The following is a 19,432-nucleotide window of genomic DNA, read 5'->3' on the forward strand; positions in this document are numbered from 1 at the left end:
TTTCTGTCACGTGACGTGGAACATCATGTAGATGTGACACTGTGCAGAGTGTGCATCTGTCACATGTTAGAAACCAGTAGCACCTCATGCTCCAAGCATCCGTCTGTCTGGAGCAGTAGATGGGCCAACACTGCAGTGTTACAGATGTGTGTGTTTGTGCTTAATATCAGTTTATGTCATTAACCTGGAATAAACCAGGCTGTTCTCACGCAAAGTGTGCTTGCTAACACTTGCTTACAGTCTTAGCAGGCTAACATGTCCCATCTGAGCGCTGACAGGGTGCTGAAAGCAGCAGCAATCTAACGACAGGCACAAGCTAACTGTTTTGTGTTTTCTTGTTTCAGGGCAGTAAGGACTTGGTGCAGGAGGTGGTGAAGCTTCGCCGCTCTCTGGATGATGCAGAGCTGCTGAGCAGAGACACAAGGAAGGAGTGGGCTGTCCTACGCAGTCGCAGCATCTCTTTGGAGGAGACGAATGTACGTAATCAAACACTAAAATGACAAAAAAAAATTTTTGCAGCACATCTATCCTCATTTGAAAAATATTCCAGGAAGTGTGAGCCAACAATGGCAGCTGTAAGCGATTAATGCATCTCCTGCTTCTTGACGATCTCGTCCAGGTGACTCTGACTGCCAGCCACGAGAAAATGGAGGCGGAGGTGAAGAGTCTGCGTTTTCAGCTGGAGACGGAGAAGTCGCGTTACAGAAAGATGCAGAGCGATCTCCAGAAGGAGCTGAATGTCGCATTTGATGAGAACACCAAGCTCACCACTCTGCTAGACGGCAATGTGCCTAAAAGTAGGTTTCCACGTGTTGCGTTTATGGACTGTAGCCCATCATACGAACCTGCCCCTCGTAACATCTGCTCCTTCTCCAGATCTGATTGACAGCATAGAGCTTGAGAGAACCGTGGCCAATCTAAATAAAGAGTTGATGGCATCTCGTCAAGTGGAGACGGCCTTGAGAGCTCAGCTAGATGAGCTGGCTGCATGTCAGACTCTCCCAGATAAAGTGGACGCCTTGGTAAAGCAGGTGAGGCCCAAATATCCTCTAAAGCCAATCTGACATCCAGTTGGGGGGGCGGGGGGAGCATGAGAACGTTTGCAGAGGATCATAACTAGTACCAGAGGTTATTCAAATAGAAAGTGAAGCAGCTTCTAGGCTCTTCATTTGCTGCAGCTGCTGAGACAAATGTGAGGACAGGTACTTGTTCGGTGTAGTTGGTGGAAACATTGGGAAGTACAGGCATGCTATAATATATATGATACAATAATGAGTCAAAGGGAAAGCCTTTCAGTGAGGCTGAGGGAAGTGTCGGCTTAGTCATCCAAGATAAAAATCTCTGGATCGGGTTTAAAATGATACCAAGTATAATAGTCCTCCAGAGTGTGTGCAGTTATGTCTGAAGAGACAAAACATTTATACGTACAGCTTTCCAAACAACTGTTGTCATGTTTTCCTTCAGCTTGAAGGAAGTGAGCAGGAGCGAGGAGCTCTGGAAGGAAAACTGAGCGAGGTGCAGCAGCTGATCAAGGATTTGGAGGAGAAGCTTGCTGACAGCGAAGCTTCCAGAAGCACTGAGGAGGAGATTAGCAGAGAGCTTCAAGAACAAGTATGACACTGATAGCTGCTCTTATTACAGCTGAGCACATGTGCAACCATTAGCCCATCAACAGAAAAAGAGTTAAAATCATTCTTAATACAGTTTAGCTGATATCATTCAACTGCACATGTGAGTGTCTTGAAGACTGTGATTCGTATAGCTATGACAAAAACAGAATTGTGTGTATTTATTTAGATCAGCCAGTTAAATGAAGAACTTCGGTGTGTGCGAGCTGAGAAAGCCGAGCTCCTGTCCGAGCAGAGCACTGCTGATCAGAGGTTTGCAGAGGAGACGGAGAAGCTGCTCTCTGCTGTAACATCTGTGACCGCAGAGAGAGACGAGCTCAGGGTGAAGCTGCAAGAACACGTGGACAAGGTGAGAGTGGTCGGCGTTTCTGTAAGAAATGTAGGACAACCAGATAACACTGGAATCTCTGTGAATTGCCCCTTTACCGCGGTGGAGGCGTTTGTGGGACGCGGTAAACTCAGGGGCCATGTTGTCAGGGGTCTTAGAGATGGGTTGAGAAGTTCAGTCACTGGGGTGGAGCTCAGTAGAGCTGCTGCTTCTCCACATCAACAGAAAGCAGCTGAGGCAGTTCAGGCATCTGACAAGGATGTCACCTCAGCTGGTCTGGGTCCTACTGCGAGGAAACCCAGCGTGTACCCAGGACCTGCTGCAAAGGTTCCATCTCTCGACTGGCCTGTGTTACCCTGCATAAGTTGGAGGGGGAGGTCTGGCTTGTCTGCTTAGACTGCTGTCTCTCTAACCTCAGCTTAATGAGCATGAAAAAAACAGTTTTCCGTTTTATGAGGCAGCTGACATGTTTATCTGTTCCGATATGAACTGTGTTGTACATAAACTTTGTGACTTTTATGTGTGAAAAGCGATACACGAATAAGTTGTTACATGATGTTTGCTTGTTTTCCAGGTTGCTGAGATGCAGGTTGTTCTACCGTCTGTTCAGGATGAGCTTCAAACACAAAAAGAAAAGAATTCAGATCTCGTGAAAGCTCATGAGCAGAAAGAGTCTGATTTAGGGGAGAAGGTAAGTGATATGTTTTTTCAGGCTTGTTGCTTAGTGTGTGCACTCTGAATGAGTCCTCGAGTCAGAGTTGTGACAGCTGGAAATGTGACAGATGCTGAGGCTATCACAGGAGCTGCAGTGTGTGCGAGATGAGAAAGAGGCTCTCCTGATGACGACCTTTCAGAGGGAATCGGAGGATGTGGAGAAGCTGAGCGCTACCTTGGCTTCTCTCACTGCTGAGAGAGACCAGCTCAGGACGGACCTGCAGGAAAATGTGGAAATGGTAAGTTGCTGTTTCTACTCTTCCTTCGTGCTACTGTTCTTCTGTCAGGTTTGTGTCAAAGCAAACCTTTTTTTCTTTACAGATGATTGAGAATCAGGAGGAACTGAGGACGGCCCTGGAGCAAAACCGCGAGCAAAAGAAGCAGATCAAAGAGCTAGAAGCACAAATGTTGAAGCTGGATGAGCTTCCCAGTGAGCACAATGATAAGCTGGTGGAACTGCAAACACATGTAAGACTTTCGGGGTGCTTTTCTCTGTGTAGCATGCATGGTCATCTCTAACCACACCCAATTATAAAAGTCAATTTTTCAGTGACTGCTGCCTCTTTTAAGTAATAAAGTATTAAGCACATGGGAAGAGACACATTGCAGCACTACAGAATGCACAGATGAAGCTCTTTTGTGTGCTTCAAAATGCAAGTGGAGCTTGTTGGGGTTGTTTAGATGCATGTTTTCACTGACAGATAAAGGCTTTGACTGAGGAGCTGGAGAGTGTGAGAGCAGAGAGAGACAGTCTGCTGTCTGAGAAGGAGCTCAGCACTCAGACCTCCACCGAGGAGATGGAGAAGCTGCTGTGCAGAGTGACGTCTGTCAGCGAGGAGAGAGACGAGCTGCAGGAGATCCTGGAGGGTCTGAGGCAGGAGAAGCAGCAGCTCCGGGCAGAGCTGGAGGACAGGGTGGAGATGGTTTGTAATCAGTCCATTTATTTATTGATTCCACCCCCTTTTTAAACACAGGCATGTGTTTGCTTAGCAGTAGACTGAAACATTATCTTGAGATTTTGTTTGACAATAAGAAAAATGTCACTTAGCAGACAGCATGCAAACCTGCCTGTTCGAGGGCAAGAAATAAACAAAAGCCTTGCTCTTTCCTTTCCTCGATTGAGCAGCTGCAGGGTGCTCTGCAGGCTGTCACAGAGCAGAAGAGCCAGTTGGAGGGTGATCTGCAGCGTAACACAGTCACGGTGAGGGTTTTGTTCTTGGTCACACTGGGAGTGTCAAAGATTTTGTCTTTCATTTGTTGAACAAATACATTATTTTCCCCTTTTATTTTTAGGCTGCTGAGACTCAAAGTCTCATGCATTCCCTTCAAGAGCAGCTCACAGAACAAAATAAAAACTGCGATCTCGAAAGAGTTAGCCAAGAAACGCAGGCTCAGCTGAAACTACAGGTTTGTTCCCTGCAACATGTTTCACTAAGCTGGATAACTGCTGTGCCTTGGAGGTAATTGACCATGTTTTCTTACTTTCAGGTCGAGGAGACCAACTGTCTTCTTCAGTGTCTTCAAGAGGAGCTAAAGGAGCAGAAACAAAAGCTGTGTGATCGTGTGCAACTCTATGAGCAAAAGGAAGTAGACTTTACACAGCAGGTGACTTACATTGAATAACATTCATCATTAATGAATGAAGTTTTTTTTTAAATTTGCTCTTTTGTCTACAACAATGATTCGAGTACCTTCCCTTTAACAGTTAACGACCCTCTCTGAGGAGCTTGACAGCGCCCGAGCAGAGAGAGATGCCCTGTTGCTTCAGAAGGAACAGACAGAGAGCAGACCGAGCAGTGGCAAAGATGCAGGCAGTGCCCTCCAGTTACAAGAGCTCACAGACCAGGCAGGACTGATTTTCTATACTTGCATTATTCTAACATGTGTACAGTCAGCAGTTTTACTGTGTGCATCCCTTTGTTACATTCAGCCACCATTTTCATGTCTTTCACTGTTTAAAGTCACAGTTTAGACTAACCTTTGTGTTTCTGCACAGATTCAGAGACTGACTGAGGAGCTGAAGAGTGTGAGAGCAGAGAGAGACAGTCTGCTGTCTGAGAAGGAGCTCAGCACTCAGACCTCCACAGAGGAGATGGAGAAGCTGCTGTGCAGAGTGACGTCTGTCAGCGAGGAGAGAGACGAGCTGCAGGAGATCCTGGAGGGTCTGAGGCAGGAGAAGCAGCAGCTCCGAGCAGAGCTGGAGGACAGGGTGGAGACACTGCAGTCTGAGGTCTGAGTGACAGCTCGAGCTTTTCTTCTCTCCTTCTCTTCCCCTTACCACCAAACAAGTGGCAGCAGATGGTCGCCCCTCGCTCAGCCTGCTTCTGCTGGAGGTTTCTTCCTGTTAAAAGGAAGTTTTTCCTTCTGTCCTTTGCCAATTGCATGATGATAGCGGCTGTCTTTATGGTACAATACGAAGTCTCTTTTCTGCACAGTGATGTGTGTTATATAGACACATATTACTGTCCACATCAACTGTGATGAAGAAGTAAATTCAACACATGCACAGTGATGAGGAGAATGTCCTCCTTCAGAGAAAAACAACATCTTTGGTGTTTTTTAGCTTCATCAGATTTTCAGACTCCGTACTGTTAGTTTCACTGATCCATCTACATATTAAGTGTAGTGATTCTCCCAGGACTGATACAGGTGTAGCAGTCCAATAGTAGCGTTTGTTAAATATCAACACTTCACCAGGTTATTTTAATTCCTCATAGGCATCCGATGGAAGACAAACACACTGCTCAGACCATTTAACGCTATTATTCTCTCACAAAACACTTCTAGAAGGGAGATGCGTCCTGCATGACACTCTGCCACTACCCTCAGTTTTATTATCAGGTGTCCCATTCTAGTCTAAACAGCAGCATTTCAGTAGATTTCCACTAAAAGATGGTTCCCTGTTATCTACTGCTAAAGACAAACGTGGGCGAAGGTCTCCATCACTCTACTGCTAAAGGACAGGTAGTCTAATGCCTTTATTCTCAGGGCCGCATCCACTCAATACTACACTATATGATTATATGACATTTTGGTTAATATAAGGCACAGCATTAAGGCACTTCAGAAACTTCATTTTAACACTTTCTACTGTACTTCATGTATTTGTTTATTATTGTAAGACTTGCTGGTATTCACCTTTTCCACTGGATTGATGTCTTTCTGTCCTTCCAACCATCCATGTGACCGTAAGGAATAATACTGGTGACGAACGTGTCCCTGTCTTATTCCACGCTGCTAACAGCAATACAATACTTTCTGACCTCAGGAGGTTCTCAGTTGGTCTTCTAGCATCCGTAGATCCTAGTTTTCACTGGGAGGTGTTGTACTGCAACGTTAGCTGCGTTTCTGTCTCATGGACTTGTTGTGTTTGTGCAGAAAGACAGGGTCACTGATCTGCCTGTGTTCTTTAGATCAGCAAGTTCATGTCTTTTTGTCTTGCTTCTTAAACATCTATAAGATTTCATTTAAGTGAAAAAGCCAATCGTGTCTTTTACAGATAAGGACTCTGACCGATGCATTGAAAATGGCTGAAGCGGAAGGAGCACAGCTGCTGTCTGAGAAGGAGCTCAGCACTCAGACCTCCACAGAGGAGATGGAGAAGCTGCTGTGCAGAGTGACGTCTGTCAGCGAGGAGAGAGACGAGCTGCAGGAGATCCTGGAGGGTCTGAGGCAGGAGAAGCAGCAGCTCCGGGCAGAGCTGGAGGACAGGGTGGAGATGGTAAAAGCTTAACCAAAATCAGAATTTCAGTATTTATTTATTTTTTTTAGCCCGGTTGGGTTTTCTGATGAGTGCACACAGTATGATTTTTGCCCTGTATACCATCACCATCATGATCCTAATTGTTGGATTTTAAATCAATTTTAAATTTAAAGATTGTTTTTACTGGCCTGGGTCTGCTGGAGGTTACTTCATGTTAAAATAGAAGAAACCTCCAGCAGAGCTGTCACCAAAGCGCTCGCTCATAGGGGGTCATGTGATTGTTGGGGTTCTCTGTTTTCTTTGTATTATTGTAGAGTGTTTACTTTACACTATAAAACAGAAAAGCGCTATATAAAAACAATTTGCTTTTATTTCAAATCGACCTGCACTACTTTTGTGTTTGCATTTGACTTACAGCATCTCACTGGATATATTGTTTGTTTCAGTAGATTCACACTTGGTATGTCATCAGCAAACGGTAAATGGACCGGTCCTTATGTAGCGCTGTGCTACTCTGAGCACTCCAAGCGTTTTATACAACTTGCCTCATTCATACAAGCACTTTTTTTCTATATATGCTTAAGTGCTGTCTATCTAATATCCACATGTATTCATATAGCAACTTCTTGTTAGTGTCTTGCCCAAGGATATCTGGCATGGAGAGAAATGCCAAGCTGCAAGCATCAATGCTCACAACGAGATTGCTCCTGGCATCACTAGAATACCCCTCTACCACGATGTGGGGGTCATTCACTATTTGCAGCAGTATTGAAGTCAACTGTGTTGCCTTTGCCTCCTTTAGCTGACACACAAGTTCACACAGACACAGAGCTCCTCCCCTCACTAACTAATGAAGTTGTTGACGTTTGTCGACACTTCAGGAGGAATTTTAGAGATCAGTAAAACGAAGCTAGTAACCTATTAAACAGTTGTCAGTCAGTTATATATGAGTCTGTACATTGTTACGTTGCTCCGCCTATCAAAAAGTCTGCACCCGCGCAAGTATATCACCTGTCAACGGTTATCGGACTGACGATTGTTAATTGGAAAAATTTTTACATATCGCCCAACCTTAATTTAGTGAGTTCTCTGATATTAAATTTCGAGTTTGAAATTCTAACATCGTGACGAGATATCAGATTTAAAGAGATCCATCCTAAACCAGAGCAGTAGAGCCAACTGCATCACTGGTCTGTGATGCCCTTAGATGTCCAGGGCTGCACGGGCGCCACACTGAGTGGATCGGCGTGGGTAACCCGTTGAACCCCATTCGTGATAGGGATTGGGGATTGCAATTATTTCCTATGAACGAGGAATTCCCAGTAAGCGCGGTTCATAAGCTCGCGTTGATTAAGTCCCTGCCCTTCGTACACACCGCAGGGTGGCTGTAGCTCAGGAGGTAGAACAAGTCACCTACTGATCGGAAGGTCGGTGGTTCGATCCCTGGCTTCTCCAGTCTGCATGTCAAGTATCCTTGGGCAAGATACTAACCCCAACTTGCCCTGTGATGCATCCATCGGAGTATGAATGTGTATGAATGTTGTTAGAAAAGCACTAAGTGTAGATAAAGTGCTTGTGAGAATGGGTGTGATTGGGTGAATGAGGCATGTTGTATAAAGCGCTTTGAGTACTCCGTGAGAGTGGAAAAGCGCTATATAAGAATAAGTCCATTTAACATTCAACAATTCAAACCAGTGTTTTAATCTCTGCAATATCCTGATCAATAAGGCATATTAACTATTATAAAAATTTTAATGTGGTTTTTCTTGTAGCTGTTTTGTTATCCATGCTTTTAAAATTAAAACATCAGTTATTCGTGGCAAAAATTCTAGGAATCTTGTACAAAGAAAGAAATTATACCATAGCTACAGCATAGCCACAAACCCATTAATAAAACCCTTTATTTGTAACCTGCACCTCCCTGCAAGTGTCACACGTGGCCTGTTCCGTGCGTTGAGTCCTCGCGTGCATTTCTAGCCAATGTTTTACAGAAGTTTTTGAATTCATCAGTGAGAGAAAAATACTTCTCTCTGTGTATGGAATAATCGTAGCATTGCTGAAACTATCAGAGTCGACTTGCATAGTCATGGTGGGTAAAACTTTTCAGATGACTGAGAACCAGGAAGAGCTGAGGGTTTCTCAGGAGAACATCAGAGTCCTACAAGATGAGATCAACCTGCTGAAGAGTGAAAAGGCAGACGTGGAGAGCAGACCGAGCAGTGGCAAAGATGCAGGAAATACGCTCCAGTTACAAGAGCTCACAGACCAGGCAGGACTAATTTTCTATACTTGCTTTATTCTAACATGTGTATCGTCAGCAGTTTTACTGTGTGCATCCCTTTGTTACATTCAGCCACCATTTTCATGTCTTTCACTGTTTAAAGTCACAGTTTGGACTAACCTTTGTGTTTCTGCACAGATTCAGAGACTGACTGAGGAGCTGGAGAGTGTGAGAGCAGAGAGAGACAGTCTGCTGTCTGAGAAGGAGCTCAGCACTCAGACCTCCACAGAGGAGATGGAGAAGCTGCTGTGCAGAGTGACGTCTGTCAGCGAGGAGAGAGACGAGCTGCAGGAGATCCTGGAGGGTCTGAGGCAGGAGAAGCAGCAGCTCCGGGCAGAGCTGGAGGACAGGGTGGAGACACTGCAGTCTGAGGTCTGTGATTGACAGCTCCAGCTTTTCTTCTCTCCTTCTCTTCCCCTTACCACCAAACAAGTGGCAGCAGATGGTCGCCCCTCGCTCAGCCTGCTTCTGCTGGAGGTTTCTTCCTGTTAAAAGGAAGTTTTTCCTTCTGTCCTTTGCCAATTGCATGATGATAGCAGCTGTCTTTATGGTACAATATGAAGCCTCTTTTCTGCACAGTGATGTGTGTTATATAGACACATATTACTGTCCACATCAACTGTGATGAAGAAGTAAATTCAACACATGCACAGTGATGAGGAGAATGTCGTCCTTCAGAGAAAAACAACATCTTTTGTGTTTTTTAGCTTCATCAGATTTTCAGACTCCGTACTGTTAGTTTCACTGATCCATCTACATATTAAGTGTAGTGATTCTCCCAGGACTGATACAGGTGTAGCAGTCCAATAGTAGCTTTCTACTGTACTTCATGTATTTGTTTATTACTGTAAGACTTGCTGGTATTCACCTTGTCCACTGGATTGATGTCTTTCTGTCCTTCCAACCATCCATGTGACCGTAAGGAATAATACTGGTGACGAACGTGTCCCTGTCTTATTCCACGCTGCTAACAGCAATACAATACTTTCTGACCTCAGGAGGTTCTCAGTCGGTCTTCTAGCATCCGTAGATCCTAGTTTTCACTGGGAGGTGTTGTACTGCAACGTTAGCTGCGTTTCTGTCTCATGGACTTGTTGTAGTCTGTTTGGATTTTCTCATATTAATGACATTTAGTTTTAGGGTGTCCTCAGTGCAAGAGGAGCTGTTTGTGCAGAAAGACAGGATCATTGATCTGCCTGTGTTCTTTAAATCAGCAGGTTCATGTCTTATCTGGCTTCTGTAAACATCAATGACATTTCATTTAAGTGAAAAAGCCAATCGTGTCTTTTACAGATAAGGACTCTGACCGATGCATTGAAAATGGCTGAAGCGGAAGGAGCACGGCTGCTGTCTGAGAAGGAGCTCAGCACTCAGACCTCCACAGAGGAGATGGAGAAGCTGCTGTGCAGAGTGACGTCTGTCAGCGAGGAGAGAGACGAGCTGCAGGAGATCCTGGAGGGTCTGAGGCAGGAGAAGCAGCAGCTCCAAGCAGAGCTGGAGGACAGGATACAGATGGTAAATTAGTCCTATTCTAAAGTGACCGAGAACAGGAAGAGCAGCCTGGAAACTTGATCACATTTTCTCATTCATCTGCAGATCTCAGCCATCCAGGACAAGCTGAGTCAGCTGGAACAGCTGAACATGCAGCAGCAGCCTGAGAGAGGAGAGCAAGAAGCCAAGCTGCAACAAGACGTAAGTCCCAGTCATTTTCTGCTTGTTTCGACTGTGGATACTTACATTAGTATGAAAGCTGTGGGGAAGCTAGCCTGACCACCTACCACTAACACACATTTATTGTTACAAATGCACGTCGGCATTCCCTGCATAATTGTATCCTAACCTCTGCAGCCTTGCCAACAAGGAAGAAGTGCATGTAGATTTACTTAGTGCTCTCGGTTTTTGATCCTCCAGCTGGTGGTTTTTGACAATTTTTCTAAACATGGATGAGCCCCACTTTCAAAAACCTTTCCATTGGTCTAAATGGGTTCCATCCCAGTTAGCACTGTTGTTAGCTGTGTTGCATGCTCACACCTCAACCTGCTCTGTTTTTGTCAGATACTGCAGCTTAAAGAGCAAGTTCAAATGCACACAGAAAGACGCGCTCAGGCTGAAAGTGAAGCAGATGCAGTGCAGCAGGTGAGTCTTTGCTCTCATTTGTTTCCTCTTTTTAGAACCGTAATTTTGGATTATGATAATGCAGTCCACAGCTCCTCTAATCTGCATGCCGAATTATCCTTGGGCAAGACACTGAACATAGTGTGCGGATTACTCAGACGTGTGATGTAAGCACCAGTCCATTTATGATTAAAAGCTGAGGACTGAGTTGGAGAGTGCTGATACTTCCTGTCTTGTATGGCAGAGACACAAACATGGTGCTCTGTTCAGTATCGCCGTAAAACAGTGGTTCCCAAATTGTGAACTGAGGCCCCTAGTGGGCTGCAGTAATAATGCCCCTTTCCATTATTCCTGACTCGGATTGACTGGTGTGAACGTGTGTGAATGCATTCATCAGAGCTCAGGTAAAGTAGAAAAGCACTATATTTAGGTGGACTGGAGGGAATCTTATATTTTGGCTAGCTTGTCAGAAGTGACATTCTTTAATAGAGAGCTTCTACGCAGATGAAAAGCTGGAATGTCAATTACACGCAAGAATAAATTGCTGGCATAAAGTTGAGGATGCCTAAATGCTGACTGATTTTTATTTTCATTTCCAGTTGCTCAGCGAAGCGAATGCAACCATCTCTGCTCTCAGAGAGCAGCTCAGCAGGTCAGAGCCGAGCACCAGCGGGGCTAAGGAGCTGCTGTCGTCACGACTGCAAGACTCCACCAGACAGCTTGAGGTAACAGCTTCATTGACTGCTCTGCAGCTCAAATGTCTTTCTAGCATGCAGTGTGATCATAACTCTGATGCTACCTGGTTCTTGTCATTTTAGGAGTCCTTCAAAAGGTTCCAGCAATTCATAGACACTTGTTGTAGTTATGACAATATAACTCAGGACAAGGGCCTGAGGGAGCGGCGTTCCCTGAAGCATCCTCTTCCCAAGGCCACCAAGGATGCCTATGATGCAGTCTTTCAGCTGGGACAGTCAACTGATGAAAATCTCAGGAAAATTCAAGTAACTGGCTGTAGTTTGACTGTACTACAAAATGTCCTAAATGTGCTGGTCTTTGAATGAAGTCATCTCTGGTCCTTTTCCCACAGGAGCTGCTGCGTGTGAAGGCACTTGGCTACAGGAACATTTTTGAGGAGCTGGTGAAAAACGACTTGGCCGTCTTCGAGGAGAGACGGCTGCAGGATGTGCTTCTATGCAGAGCGCAGGCGCCCAGCCACTCTGTTCAAGTCGAGGGCTTTGACACACTGTGGGAGCAGAGACTGCCTGAGCTGCTGGACAGGAGGCAACTTTACATGGAGGTGAGCCTTCTGCCCCGCCCCCTGAAACACTTGGACGCTCTCTCTGTCCCATTCAAAGAAACCAGCTTCTGAGAAGTTGGAGAAGAAGACTGTACTTTTCTGGTGTCTACTTTATCATTATTAGTCATGTGGTGTGTCTTGCAACACAGGTCGTTACTTGTTGAAGCTGGAGACAGATTTGATTTTACTGCCTCCTGTTCATGTGCATCCACTTCTCCATCACTGGTACTTTATGGTGACTCTGCTGGTTTTGTAGAAAATGAGCAGCATTTTGGACAAGCTCTGGGACCACATGACCTCCTACCTCCATGAGCTGAAGGGTGAGATTCAAGAACGATTCAAGTTCAATAAGCAGCTGCAGGTGCTGATCACCAACCAGCCAATTAGCTTCAGTGGGCTGGACAGCATCCTGGAGCCGGAGTCTGACCGCAGAACGGCGAGGATACAAAGCAAGAAATGTCTTCTGCAGGTCAGTTGACATGCTTGACAAAGATTTCTCTGAATGGATAATTCCAGCTCTCAGAATGAATCAAATGATTGGCTCTTAATCTAGATGCATGTCACAGACTGCTTGGGGGATTGGTTAGTTAGGATTAGAAGGAATCTTTTAAATGATATTTACCACATTGCTCTTTTTTCCACCTACCTCCCACAGAGTATCACTGATGAGCAGAAGGGTCAGTTTGAAGAGCTAAAACAGCTGGAGGCTGAGGCCGAGTCTCACCTTAGGGAGGTGAAAAGCAAAAGTTCCACTTTGCTGCAGGCGCTGGAGGAGGGAGCGCTTCTGACAGTCGCAGCTCTGCTGAAGGAAACCCAGCAGCTAGCTTCTCAGCTGAAACACGCAGAGGAAAAAGTGAAAGTGTGTTTGCCACACGGTTTCTTATTTCTTTCCTTCTCTTGTTCAAAGCAGTTGAAACATCAGTTAGTACTGGGTGATGTGTTCCTTCATTACCATGAAAACACACAGTCTCTCTCTCACACACGCTTACAGACATCAGCTTGCTACTAGAAATCAGAGCATCCAATGGTGGATTCATTCACCACCCAAACTACTCCTCGACCAATGCACTGTTTGTTTTGGTGAAGTTGAGAGCCACAGACGATAATGAAGAATGTGTTTCACTTTCAGGCTCTGCATATTCAAAATGAGCAGCTGGAGGAGGCACGCATCAAAGCTGACGCCAAAGTTTCCAACCACAAAGAGGCAACACAACTCCTGCAGACTGAGCTGCAGGACAACCGTGCACTAGTTGAAGAGAAAGAGAACGCTATACAAGCTCTGAAGAGCAAAATTCGAGAATCTGAGGTATGTTGGTTTCATATAACAGTGCAGCTGCACTTTAGTTTGGTTATCTGACTAATGAGTAGCTGGTACGATGATCTTTGTCCTTCTTGGTTCAGAAAAAATCATCACCCAGTGTGGCTGAGCTGGAGAAGCTTCAGACCAAGCTGTTGCAGTTGGAGATGAAGCTCAGCTCAGCATCCGACGAACACAAACGAGAGTAAAGAGCTATTGAATTTGTTCTTATACTTTTGTTTGTTTAGTTTTTCTCCACTGTGGTTTTCAGAGGCCAGCGGTGTCAAGACCTGTGGCCTGCTGCAGGACTGCTGACTCTAATGACCGGCATTCTGTCTTCCAGGATCCAGGCGATGAACACACTGTTGGAGGAAAAAGAAGAGTTACTGAGGAAGCTTAAAGAGACTCTGAGAAAATCCCAACAGGAGGGAGAAGAGTCGTGTAAGTGTCAGCGCTGTGCATGTATATCTGCTAACAAACAAAGAAAGCTGACAGATGAATAAGTAATTCAGGTGTAGCCATTGAAAGAGGAGCATGTTTAAATGATGCATTCATGTTGGAATCAGTCTTGCAGGGTAAGGACCTTCATGCCAGACTGACCAACCCCAGGAGTTCTGTGGTCAGCAGCAGTATTCTGATGGAGAAATCCAAGCTGGAGAAGGAAGTCAGCCAGCTTCACATGAAAATCACAGAACTGGAAAGGTAACAGCATCAGGACTGTCTTTGCAACCAATACAATCGCGACGTGTGTTTAAAGTAGAAAACACTTTGAGTGATGTTTTTACTGCTGTGGAATCATTAACATTCTACACACAGCTTGTGTTACTGTGGCTCTTCTTCCAGCTATCATGGACATTATGACTGAAATGCCCGTCTTAGCAACTGTTATTGATTTGAGTTGACTGTAACAGTGTTTGGTCGACGGTAACATCAAACATTTTACCCCCCTCTTTGACTCAGAAACCCACTGAGTGATTAACAGCAATTCCTCTTGCTGTGTTTTCTTAATTTCTCTTCTCTACTATCAGCAGATTGTAATACCAACCTCATACGTTGCAATGCCTTCTTTAGCACACGCAGCAGGTCATTTGTAAATCTGACATACAGTAACACTCACTCTGAGGAATCCTACATTATAATGATTGGAAATTTGGTGGTGAACTGTAAAAATACAAAAGCACTGCTGCCTGTTTGTTAAAATGTCTGCATATAGCATTAAAGCATTACTAATCAAATGGGTGGTTATTAAAGTCTGAAAGTTTGGAAGCAGCATTAAAACTTAATATAATAGCATTAGTATAGCATTATTAACCTTCAATCGTCTTTAATTAGCTTAAAGCTGACTGACCCATTTTAAATGCATGTTGAAGTTCAGAGTTTTTATTATTTTACAGTGAAATGATATCAAATCTGTTTGAGTGTAAATCTCCATTTGTTCCAATAAGACACTTTTCTCTTTCTTGTTTTTTTGTGGTAAAGGAGTAACATTTGTAGATCAGCTCCCTCAAACAGGGAAACATTGAACTGGTATAAGATCTTGAATCTAAAACGCTACTTTCCATATTTACTTCTGTACTGTCTATGCATATGATGTCCCTGTATTGCTCCATCAATATCATCTATACCTGCACTGTACTGTACTCGCCCATCCAAATCACTGAATTCAGGTGTTCAGTCATTTCCATGGCCACAGGTGTATAGAATCAAGCATCCAAGCATGCAGACAGCTTCTACAAACATTTGTGAAACAATGGGTCGCTGGTATTAACACAAAAATGGGGAACAACATCAACTCTGCCATAAAGTGGTAGACCAAACTTCATGTGACCTTCAGATCAGCTTGAAAGAACAGTGCATAGAGAGCTTCATGGGTTTCCATGGCTGAGCAGCTGCATCCAAGCCTTAGATAAACAAGCACAATCCAAAAACATTGGTTGCAGTAGTGTAAAGCACATCGCCACCTTTTGCATTTTATTTATTTATACAACAAGGATGATGCATATTAACATAACTGCTGCATTAAAAGCTAATTTGAAGATATCACATATCACAGCCTTCTTTGTGGCGCATCGGCCGATCGTGCACCTCTTGATTTTTGTAACTTGGTGCGTTGTACGTGGCCGTCGCGTGGGCTGAAGACACGTGTATGATCGTGCCCACCCTTTAGGAGAATACTGCAGCAGCTTCTTGCATCTTTAATGGCAGGCAAGAACTGAAAAGGCTCACCTGACATCATATCAAACCCTATGGATTAAAAATGGGATGACACTCAAGTTCATCTGCATTTTTTGCTGATTAAGCATTTCTTTAAGAGTGAACAATGTTACAAACTGTGTCTCAATCTCTCACATTTCTGGGATTTTTGTTGTTTTTGTGTTATTTTAGGTTTTCTCTTCTGTTTCTTTCTAATTGGTTTTGCCGTACCGTTATCCTCTGAAACTGGTTTAGCAACATTAATAGTCATCAAATTATTTCCAGTTGATGGACAGTGCTATTGTCTCCCAAGACAACAATACAAATTGTTGTGTCACTAGGATTAAGATCTGATCAGATATTTAGACAAACTGTCATTCAGATGAAGCCCGTTGCTGTCCTGATGGCGGTTTGGTTTGAACGCTCATTCCACAAACACAGATCGCATTCCATAGTTTTCACTTTGTGACATAAAAATTGAAGTTGAGCTCTAATCACCGACTTCCTTTCTCATCAGTGTGGTTGCCAGTCAGCAGGCTGAGATTACCAAGTGGAAGAACAGAGCCATCAAACTAAAGGTGAGGAACAAAGTGGAAGAGGACAAGCTTCAGTCACCTAGCACTCCCACCAAGAGGGGCTTTCCCATGACCTCTGACTCCTCCAACCTGCTGAGCTCACCTAAAAAGTTTTTGATACCTGCCAAGAAGCTCCTGGACACTCCCAGGAAGGGTTTGGAGTCACCCAGAAAGCTGCTGGATTCGCCAAAGGCCTCTCTCCTCGAATCCCCCAAAAGCAGATTCTTTGATGTGGGCGGAAGCTCTGAGACACTCTCCCGAAACTGTCCCAAGCAGTTCTTCGACAACTCGAGCCTTGGAACCATTCCAGGTAAACTGCAGCGTAGTCCACTTTGTCACATTCTTTCAAAAGCTTCAGAATATCATAAAGATGTTGGCCGTTTGTTTTGTCAGAGGTTTCCCGTGTTCCTGAAACAGCAGCTGCAGAACAGGGTAACAACATACAACGTGGGGATGTAGGGTTCAGTCACTTGGGGTATACTAACAGAAGCACGGGTTAATGGCACTTCACCGGTCTTCTCAGAACCACAATCACAGTAACATGTTCTTCTGCCATGGCCACCTTGTTCAGCGGGGTCTGGTCCCTTTCATTTGAGAATAAATCCCAAATAATAGCAGGAGGAATAACGCTACTCCTGTTATTTTACTATAAGTACCTTTTAAAAATCAGCTGTGACAGCTGTCATGACTCTCCTGACACCATATTAAAGGGCGTATGAAATACTACACAGTAGTACACATAAAAGCTCATGAGCCCTGCTGTAGCACTGTCTGTGCTTAGTTTTAAAACATGTTTAGCTCCATCTTCTGTTAGTACAGAATGTGTCTGACATGTCCCCTTTAAGTTAACGGTTGCTAATGTTAAGTCAGTCATTTGAAGAAAGACCTGGGTGTATTTATCAGTGGACTATGTCACTGAACATGTTTGTGCTCAAAGTGAACACGTTCACTGAGCACAACGACAAGGAGAGACTTTGACTCTGACGATGCATCTGAAGCTTATTATAACCCAAATTTTGATGGAAGGACATCTGATGATAAAATAATGTTATTATTTTAAAACATTAAAATATAGAGTTCTATAATCTTTTAAAACACTTTAAAGTATTCCATAGTAGAGATGCAGTTTTTGTATTTGTAACCAGCAAAAATCAGGCTTGTCAGAGACGCATGCATTAGGAGACCCAGCTCCCTGTGACCAGTATAGTAACTCTTACAGCTGCACTTTAGTGGGTTTTGTGGTGACTCAGTGGCTTTGTGTAACACCAGTTGCGTATTTATGTGTCCTACTTCTACAACTTTTCCCAAGAAAAAAGGAAAATTATATTTGAGTTTTCTTCTTTTTTGTTTGCTGTCGTCTTTATTAAAGGCAGAAACGTGTCCAAACAAACTGCTCGAGTTGGGCTGTCAGCTCGGTGCTCGACTTTTCCTCCATGATGTTGCCATGTCACAGTCACGTGGCAACATGCAGTACTATGTTAATGAAGGCAACAGTACATAATGAGGAAAACATTAACAGAATTTCAAACCTCCACTTCAGGCAGGTGCTTTATTTATGAACATGAGTTGGGTACACTCTTTTTTTGCATGGAAAAAAATGATTGAAAACCATCATTAACAACATTGCAGCGTTTTAGAGATGCACCATGTATCTTCACCTGCTAATGGCATGTTTGAAGTCTTTTAAGAGCAGCAAGTTAGCAAGCTGTTAGTGAACAACAGCTGTACATTACAGCTATCTGTAAATCAGTGGAGGAGTGTGACATCACTGGGTAGGACTGTATGATGTCACTAGCCTCTGCACAAAAACAGATCTTTAGAATAAATATAATATTTCTAAAATTCCTATTAATGATTCAGTATTTGTTTTTCATTTGGTGGTGTTTGTCTTGTGTATTTACAGATGTTACTGTGGACACGGACAAAAACGAGTGGTGGCCAAAGTCTCCAAAACAGGAAGAAATGTGTAAAACACAATAACGTGTTTGTAAAGAGCAGTATTTTCACCTTTGTTTGTAATGTTTATGTACTTTTATTTCCCACTTTCATTTTCCCTTTTCATCCTGTTCTAAGAAATTTAATAAATGTGTTTAATAAGGTGCTTAAATGGTGTCTCTGTTACACTTCAGTCAACTGACCTTGTTCCAACAAGTCTACACTGTGAATGATGTATCTTAGCTTAGCTCTAGTAATGTTTTAGATTTATCAGCTTCTTTAGGTGCTGCGGTTTTAAACAAAAGAACCTGAACATTGATCAGAATATGAGTCAGTAATGGCAAGTTTGATTTGCTCCACTAAACCCAAGAATTGCAGAACCAGATTTAGAGTGGTCCTAAATGTGCCTTTGTGCGCTGGACCCTAACAGAACATCTCTTTCATCTGTGGTTTGCCATTTGGAAAAACCCTTTTAACAGGAAGAAACCTGGAGCAGAACCACTGCTCAGGGAGGGGTATCCATCTGCGTCAATTAAAATGCAGAGTTGTGTATCAAAGGTTTCAGATTTGCACAGCAAACTTTTTTCACTTTACTTTTGATGGCCTGTCACTTAAAATTGGCATATTACACAGTTTACTCTAATATTTCCAGAGTCATTTTCAAATTCAAAAGCATTCTAATGTCTTACTGGGTATAAATGTACACTGTGACCACAGACCCCTCTGAAACCTGTGCAGCCCACAACTACTGTAAGTGCCCTTTTTAGTATTGCTCTTAGCAAACAGAGAACGTTCCACAAAGGTTCTCTGACAGTCACACGTTTGTTCTGGGAATATTGGCTGAAGTGTAAAGTGCCCCCCCCTTGAATTCTGAAATTAAAAACAGAATTCTGGAGGAGGGGGGGCAGAAAAAGCCTGCTTTGCTTCCACAGGCGGTCATTTTAAAGAAGCACGTGGCCTATATAATAAAATAATGTGATTACTTCTGGAAATGGAGCTTTCCTCCTGCTTGAGGATCGATTTCTGGCCAAAGCTTTCCCTCCATGATCACTTATCCATGTATTTATGGATCATCTTAATGGCTGAAATGGACCTTTAAACACAGTTTGATCAATTAATATAACTTTATCTGAAAGGAACACTCTTCCTGCAGGGGAATAACTTGACAAGAAACAAATTTAGAGGTTCAAAGTTCAGCTGTGTGTTAACAGGTTGCTATTAACATTAAAACATGTCATGAATATGAAAACAAATCATGAACACGAACTGTGCCACCTATGGCTGTTTTTTGTTTTTTTGTTTTTTTTAAAAGTGTTGACCCTGCAGAACACCGTATTTTACGCCAGAGAGTTGCGCCTTAAACGCT

General features: G+C 43.6%; 1 protein-coding gene across 2 annotated transcripts in view; it reads left to right on the forward strand.

The window, feature by feature from the left end:
- cenpe (centromere protein E) overlaps nucleotides 1-18,228 on the forward strand; it is a 26,444-nt gene extending 8,216 nt beyond the window's left edge. Inside the window, exons 21-51 of one of the 2 annotated variants that reach the window (XM_087852658.1) lie at nucleotides 345-476; nucleotides 620-797; nucleotides 877-1,031; nucleotides 1,465-1,611; nucleotides 1,798-1,977; nucleotides 2,531-2,647; nucleotides 2,739-2,909; nucleotides 2,992-3,138; nucleotides 3,372-3,593; nucleotides 3,797-3,871; nucleotides 3,964-4,077; nucleotides 4,159-4,275; nucleotides 4,376-4,516; nucleotides 4,667-4,900; nucleotides 6,170-6,391; nucleotides 8,481-8,642; nucleotides 8,793-9,026; nucleotides 9,948-10,169; nucleotides 10,251-10,346; nucleotides 10,710-10,790; nucleotides 11,369-11,494; nucleotides 11,588-11,770; nucleotides 11,857-12,066; nucleotides 12,323-12,535; nucleotides 12,722-12,925; nucleotides 13,196-13,372; nucleotides 13,468-13,568; nucleotides 13,707-13,804; nucleotides 13,930-14,065; nucleotides 16,074-16,441; nucleotides 18,035-18,228. In XM_087852658.1, the coding sequence (XP_087708784.1) occupies nucleotides 345-476; nucleotides 620-797; nucleotides 877-1,031; nucleotides 1,465-1,611; nucleotides 1,798-1,977; nucleotides 2,531-2,647; nucleotides 2,739-2,909; nucleotides 2,992-3,138; nucleotides 3,372-3,593; nucleotides 3,797-3,871; nucleotides 3,964-4,077; nucleotides 4,159-4,275; nucleotides 4,376-4,516; nucleotides 4,667-4,900; nucleotides 6,170-6,391; nucleotides 8,481-8,642; nucleotides 8,793-9,026; nucleotides 9,948-10,169; nucleotides 10,251-10,346; nucleotides 10,710-10,790; nucleotides 11,369-11,494; nucleotides 11,588-11,770; nucleotides 11,857-12,066; nucleotides 12,323-12,535; nucleotides 12,722-12,925; nucleotides 13,196-13,372; nucleotides 13,468-13,568; nucleotides 13,707-13,804; nucleotides 13,930-14,065; nucleotides 16,074-16,441; nucleotides 18,035-18,111 (5,040 nt within the window). In that variant the 3' untranslated portion in view covers nucleotides 18,112-18,228. The remainder of the gene's footprint in view (nucleotides 1-344; nucleotides 477-619; nucleotides 798-876; nucleotides 1,032-1,464; nucleotides 1,612-1,797; nucleotides 1,978-2,530; nucleotides 2,648-2,738; nucleotides 2,910-2,991; nucleotides 3,139-3,371; nucleotides 3,594-3,796; nucleotides 3,872-3,963; nucleotides 4,078-4,158; nucleotides 4,276-4,375; nucleotides 4,517-4,666; nucleotides 4,901-6,169; nucleotides 6,392-8,480; nucleotides 8,643-8,792; nucleotides 9,027-9,947; nucleotides 10,170-10,250; nucleotides 10,347-10,709; nucleotides 10,791-11,368; nucleotides 11,495-11,587; nucleotides 11,771-11,856; nucleotides 12,067-12,322; nucleotides 12,536-12,721; nucleotides 12,926-13,195; nucleotides 13,373-13,467; nucleotides 13,569-13,706; nucleotides 13,805-13,929; nucleotides 14,066-16,073; nucleotides 16,442-18,034) is intronic. The other variant, XM_087852659.1, reaches the window with a different exon arrangement.
- The last annotated feature ends 1,204 nt before the right edge of the window (nucleotides 18,229-19,432 follow it).

This window comes from Neolamprologus brichardi, chromosome 15 (assembly GCF_056152115.1).
Source record: "Neolamprologus brichardi isolate AB-2024 chromosome 15, ASM5615211v1, whole genome shotgun sequence".
Classification (NCBI taxonomy): domain Eukaryota; kingdom Metazoa; phylum Chordata; class Actinopteri; order Cichliformes; family Cichlidae; genus Neolamprologus; species Neolamprologus brichardi.